Here is a 7,068-nt window from a genome sequence, read left to right on the forward strand (position 1 = left end):
TTGGCGTCAAATGAAAAAATGTTTATTCTTGTCATTTCGCATATTTATCAAAAGACGGTGATATTTTCTGATAGTTTTTTTTTTCCGTTCTCACCAATAATTGTGACTGGGTGAAGACAACCAATGGAGGAAATGTAGTTTATAGTAGTGTAGATTTTAGGGTCATAATGGGCTAGTATCGGAGCAATGTGTTTGTCTCAAAATAGCATTTTCGCCATTACAGCTAAAATGATGTAGGCTTGATGTTTCCACTCATGTAACATGACATGTTTATTACACACCCTCAAACAACTTCTAATGCAAAAGACACAGTTGCATAGGTGCCGTGCACAGTGGGGATGTAGAAGTAGCCAAGTTGAAATGTTGATTATCAGTGAGAAAATAAAAAAAAATCACCCCATTTTAATGTTTTCATAAGAAGCCTGTTTTACTGCAGTGTAAAAAGAATAGCAATGCTTGTAAGTTTTCAATTTTATTGGGTAAAGGATATCCTACTGTGTTTATTGTGTCTCTGTTACTTTTAGTCTATATTTGAAATATGTCTATTTTGGGTCAAAAAACGTGATGTCCCATGAGTGAAAGACCAAGCCAACAACAATTTAGCTGTAATGTCCCATGAGTGAAACACCAAGCCAACATCATTTTAGCTGTCAGTCCTTTTGACACTATCACCTTATATATATACAGCAGCACCGCGTGATGTAAAATGAATGGCAGTTATTAATAGTCGTCAAGATAGTGTATACAAAGGATACGTGACATATTTGTTAGAAACCCTTTTTTGCAAGTCACCATCTCCACACGCACATTTCATTGAGTGTGTTACTTTGTTGTTCGTGATAACGGAAATACGTGACATTTCGAGATATTGAATTGGCAACAAAGACGGCTATCTAAATTGAACGTTATCGAGTTTGACTTGGTAACAATACATATGTTGCATGAAATACAGAAATACAAGTAATAATTGGATGGCTGTCATATATTCTTGTTACCATAGTAATAACGAAAAGTGTCGTTCAGTAAATGTTGTATGGTTCATGATTTCTAAATGTTCATGGTGTATTTCAGTTGACCCCCAGTAACCTAATTGTCGCTCAATAATGATATTTAAACGTCGATTTTTTTAATATTACATTGTGTCCTTTCAGTTCCTGCCAGATACTTTGCAGATACATTACTGTATTCGCTCTCTCTCTCTCTCTCTCTCTCTCTCTCTCTCTCTCTCTCTCTCTCTCTCTCTCTCTCTCTCTCTCTCTCTCTCTCTCTCTCTCTCTCTCTCTCTCTCTCTCTCTCTCTCTCTCTCTCCTCCCTCCCTCCCTCCCTCCCTCCCACCCTCCTCTCTCTCTCTCTCTCTCTCTCTCTCTCTCTCTCTCTCTCTCTCTCTCTCTCTCTCTCTCTCTCTCTCTCTCTCTCTCTCTCTCTCTCTCTCTCTCTCTCTCTCTCTCTCTCTCTCTCTCTCTCTCTCTCTCTCTCTCTTTGCCTGAATGTCTCTCGGTCTCTCTCCCTGGACTCTGTCTCCGTCTTAGTCTGTCTGTCTGTCCGTCTGTCTCAGTCTGTCTGTCTCTCTCTCTCTGTCTGTCTGTCTGTCTCTCTTCAAACTATGCAAATTGTCAACGAATTGATGTCATGGCTATTTTATTTGCAAGTAAACTGTTCTGATGTAACCTTGACTACTGTCGTTAACTATAAAACATACTTTGAGATGATCGATATATGATATACAATCCGATAAAGAGTTACCTTATGATGTATATTATACCTCTAACACATTTGTACCAAGTCGTGGTCCGAAGGTTTCCTAATTAGTAACCTGTATGTAAATATTAGAAAAAGATCGGAGTGGCACTATTGACAATAGCTGACCCCAGATTTCCGTTGTAATGATAACATTCAGTGCGTCAGGCATATAGATTACCAATTAATTTCTAAAATCAATATTTCATATAAACATTCAGTAGCATTTAGGTGATAGTACATACAACTGCCGACATCAGACCCTGGACGAACGGAACCTGTTACAAACACGGAACATAAATAAATGATACAGAATTGGATTAATAACACTTGGCACAACATGGTAGAACAGCAGAGACTTGTATTACACACCATGGTTTGATAAGAATAGATTTAGTGCCTCTTCATGTGTACATGAAATGCCAGGGGAACCGGAAATTTGTTTGTGGACGTGAACTATATTATGTAAAGAGGCCATAAAACTGTTCTTATCAAATGATGGAAAGCAATGTGTATCTGTACTCCAACTTGCTGTGAAAAGTGTCATTAACCCGATTCAATTGTTTAGTTCCTCTGTTTGTAACAGCTTCGGTTCGTCTACGATTTGATGTCCGCAGTTGTATACCATTCATCAACAAGTAATTTGTGAAATTGAAAGTTTTCATTAAATTTGTGCATTCAATCAAAACAAAGGCCTTTTGTGTGTAAATTCAATTTGGCGAGGCAGATACTCTGTGACCTGATGAAGACTTTCAGTCAACTTGTATTTTTCTCATAATGTACGTCGTATAGCTTATCGAAGTCGATGGTTTACAACGTATATGCCAGTCTGTATATACCTCAGAAACATAAACAAACATGTTCAACATTTGTAAATAATCATGAGTTTGACAACATACTACTTATTATTACCATTTACGATAACATTTGTGTACGCAGATTAAATTTGTCTATTGTCTGTCTGTTTATCTGTATGTATGTATGTATGTATGTATGTATGTATGTATGTATGTATGTATGTATGTATGTATGTATGTAATATGTATGTATGTATGTATGTATGTAATATGTATGTAATATGTATGTATGTATGTATGTATGTATGTATGTATGTATATATATTTTTGTTACTGTCTCTGTACTGGACATGTTTAATAATTCATATCAGGTAGTCGTATTGTAAGGAATACACCATGCTGGCTTAGACATAAAATACTGCTGACTTGGTGTCGAAAAGCATGGTAGACTGCGTAAGCTAATGGTTAATATGCAATAAAACAAGTGTGACGTAAGTGTGTTGGCGTGACAGGTATAATATATCACAGTTTCAAAACCTAAGAATTAAAACGGCCAAATGCCACCGACAAATTTATCCCTAGATGACAGAGCTTGCCCTTTGACCTAGCCCTCATATTTGTTCATACTAGATACAACTTATTGCATGAATCGATATTTTTCCTGAATCAACCAAATATAAGGATATTTTGTGAGTGCTAGTTTACGAGACTGATAACAAACACTCTGGTCTCCATTAAGACATGTAGGTGAGTTTGACATCGATTTTTGTAGACTCTGTCTGTTTTAAGTAAATAGAAATTCCGCGGTTGCTCTGTGTAAATTGTATGTGTTTTACAGCATCTGAAATTTCAACTACAGTGTCATTAAGTTCCTTGGTAAATGTAATTTCACTGGTCACCATATTAGTTTTCCCTTTAATGAAATTAGTCTCGTCCAATTTGTATGTAGTGTAACCCAACAGCCGAATTTCGACAGTCATGTAGGTAAAATTGACAATTTAAAAAAAAAAGATGTTGTGAGATGTTTGTGCGTGGAAGGGAACGCTTTTTGACGAGTAGAGGAATTAGATGTATCCTTAATATTTTCCTTCGTTCAGCCCTTGTCACTGCGAGTCGCTAGACGTGTAGTAACAACCCTCAGGTCACGTGTATTTTCCGTCTGAATGAAGAAAAATATTGGAGGATAACATAAGTATATCAGCGCCAGTAATATCAAAGAAAAATCGGGGAAAGTAATAGCAATGTTGAACGTTTTAACTCATATTTCACAGCAAAACCAATGACGTAGACACACGTTGTCTTGACAACGCCTCGCGTTGTCGTGACGTAGAACGACCACAGTATATATTCTTTACTTTTCGTTGAACCTGGCTCTGCATGGTATGTTATACTAACTATAGACACATTTACAGAGGTGGTGAAGTTAACTATAAGTCAACTTGATTGTAGACACCCAGGTTTCAAAACGTGATGTAAGTGTAAGACACATAAATCTAAATTAAATATATCTGTTTGTGACCCAGCTTAAGCCACCATATTGTATGCATGGAGCTAATCCACCTCCCCATATGTCATTTTTTATGTAAACAAAGAAAACACATTCTCGCCATATGGGTTGGGTGTTGAAATCTTGTGTATGCACTGACAGAATTACTATCTTGGCTGCCAACATACCAATGTAGAACATTATATCAATTGTATGAATATATCACGATTATCTCCATCTGTTCATATTCATTTTATCTGAGACCTCTAGGTTATATTTACACACGTACATTTGATACTAGTAAGAATTATAATATGGCTGCGATAAGTTATCGTCGCGGGACATCGACATGTTGATACACAGAACTCGTCGATTATCTGTATTTAGCATTCATCTCATTCATAACCATTACTTATATAATACACGAGCTAAGTTCAACAAAAAAATATGGTATATATACCCTGGCCGTTCTACGTCACGACAACGCGTGTCTACGTCACTGGTTCTGCTGTATTCGAAATATGAGTCAAAACGCTTAAAATTGACATTGCTTTCCCCGTTTTTTTTATATTACTGGCAATGATGTGATTATACCATTCCCTTCATTCATTCAGCCGGAATATACTCGTGACCAGGTTGTCGCTACTCGTCTAGCGACTCGTAGTAACAAGGACTGAACGAATAAAAATATTGAAGAATAGTATCTCTCTCTAAATGTAAATGATCGTCGAAGGAGCAGTATCAACTTATTGACAGACACTGTGAGTATATGAAATAACACATACAACCTGCATATAAACCATGTCATGCTTGTCAATGATCAACCACTGCATAACATGTTTACTCGGGACAGTACCAAAGTTACCAAGTTACTATGTTAAAAGTTAAAACGAAAACTAAGTATATCAGCGTCTCTCTGTTTAGTGCACAGTTCAGTTGGAGGTCACATCTGAAGGTCAAATAAAAACCATTATTTCCTAGTTAATAACACGTTGCCCCTGACAACCGACATCGTCACTTAGTGAGGACAAATATTTGTGAAATAGCGAATAAGCCAGTCATTTATGTTTTCTCATATTTTTTTTTAATTTAATACCGAAGCCTTCACCAACTTTAAAAATACATCTAAAAATATGACAGAGAAATCTAGTAGAGACAACTCTAATAAACTCTCAGTCATGTTTGTTTGAATTAAGCAAGTAAGAATGCATATACGTAAATCTGTCGACCCCTCTTTTTAGAAACCCCTCACCTACTAAGTTAGATATAAATCTCGTTCCTACCGTCATTTTTGGCACACTGCAGAAATTAGACAAGAAAATATTCATAAATGATAACAAACGTTGTTGTCAACGTCTATTCACGCCGTTTACGACAATAACAATTGAGCCTTGATTTTGAACTAATTTGTGTGGTCGCTATGGAGATATTCAAGAATTAGAAGAATTAGCAAAGTCCGCCGTCGTCATCAAAGTTCCACGCCAATTACACACGAAATTGTGCATGATTTATCACGTGATTACATCACTCTAACTATGTTCTTCGAAATACTGCTTGATGGCTCTCACACCGCCCCTGCAAACATCCATAGGTGGGTTTTGCATCTGGTTGCCGTCGACCATAACCTTCTTCAATTTCGGTAATTTTGAAATTGCATTTGGCAATTCTGTTATCTCGTTATCTTGTGCCCAGATTTCTTCAAGTTGCGGCATGTTACTAAGGCACTCGGGCAACTCTCTAAGTTGGTTACCATTCAGAACCAGTACTTTCAGGCATCGCAGTTTGCTCAGGTTTTCCGGCAACTCGGTTAACTTGTTGTTTCGCATGTATAACTCTTCTATTTCCGAAGTACAAAGTACATCCGGGAATTTTTCAAATGCGTTGTTGTCCACCCAGAGTTCACGGAGATTCTGCAGATCTGCAATGCCAGGTGGTAGCGTCGATAATTTATTTCCTCGCAGATCGAGTACTCTCAGCTCGCCTAGTTCGCATACCACGTCCGGCAGTATATCGAGTCCGTTCTCGCTGTACGTCAAGTTCTCCAACCTTTTGAGGTTAACTATGTCGTCTGGCAGCTCGACGATGTTGTTACCCCTCATGCTGAGTCCAATCAGATTTTTCCGGCTGTAAACTTCTTTCGGTATTGTGGTCAATTTTGAGTTATCCAAGTCGATAGCACTCCCCAGATCACCGTTGCTGTCTATGAAAGGCTCAAAGGTTAGCTCTATAGTGTCCGACATATTGTGGAGCTAAACCGCGAAATGGCATATACGTATACTTGAAGAAAACAGTTTACAGCAGCGAACTTCAAACAGCAGCCTAAGGTCGACTGATGACTCGCAAGAGCACAGTATCTTCGTCAAGTAGTTATCTTCAAATTCAAAAACGTATATCCAGAGACGATTAAAGTGAGCGTGTCCAACTCGTGCAGTCCGAGATGCGAAATTCACAGAATTCTTATCAATGAGTTATCATCGGAACGGTCGCGGTTCTGTCGACGTGCTCACACAAGCTATTATATACGTTATCTCCTTGTCTGACGTCCGATGACAGCACTGTCGTATACCGGTTAATTCTGGTGCTATAGTTACTAGAGCAGTCGATTCTTCACATATCAACCGTCCCGATTATGACTGTACTGTGGGATGTGGAAGCTAAGCACACGATCATATATTAAATGTGTAATCGTCACAACAAATGCGCGGTAAGCTATTCAACACAGCACTGACCTAGAAGAACATCATCAAGTCACTTTAATATTAACTGCATGTAATTCATACCATTCCGACAATAGCTATACGTTCTTGTGCGTGAACAGACACATTGTATACGGTGGAACTATGGGTAAATTAATACCAGTGGCATGTACAGTTAATCTGCGCTGTCACTCAATGATATATGGTCTCACAGCACTTACGGAAATAGCGCCCCCATCGGTAAAATCGATTTGCTTTCGTCGGTTCTACTCAGAAATCGAAATACGATTTTAGTTCGTTTGAGATTGACTGAAAGATAAACAATGTGTTAAATATTAATGGAAATGAGTAT

At 37.9% G+C, this 7,068-nt stretch overlaps 1 protein-coding gene across 1 annotated transcript; it reads right to left on the reverse strand.

The window, feature by feature from the left end:
• Positions 1-5,122: 5,122 nt before the first annotated feature.
• LOC144450845 (uncharacterized) lies at positions 5,123-6,791 on the reverse strand. The gene has a single exon (XM_078141586.1). It carries the CDS (start codon positions 6,258-6,260, stop codon positions 5,550-5,552), a length of 711 nt encoding a protein of 236 aa, XP_077997712.1. The 5' UTR covers positions 6,261-6,791; the 3' UTR covers positions 5,123-5,549.
• Positions 6,792-7,068: the final 277 nt, after the last annotated feature.

The sequence above is a fragment of the Glandiceps talaboti genome, chromosome 20, assembly GCF_964340395.1.
Source record: "Glandiceps talaboti chromosome 20, keGlaTala1.1, whole genome shotgun sequence".
Lineage (NCBI taxonomy): Eukaryota > Metazoa > Hemichordata > Enteropneusta > Spengelidae > Glandiceps > Glandiceps talaboti.

Coding starts and splice junctions, on each gene's coding strand:
- LOC144450845 (XM_078141586.1), bottom strand. CDS start 6,260: ATGTCGGACACTATAGAGCTAACCTTTGAGCCTTTCATAGACAGCAAC.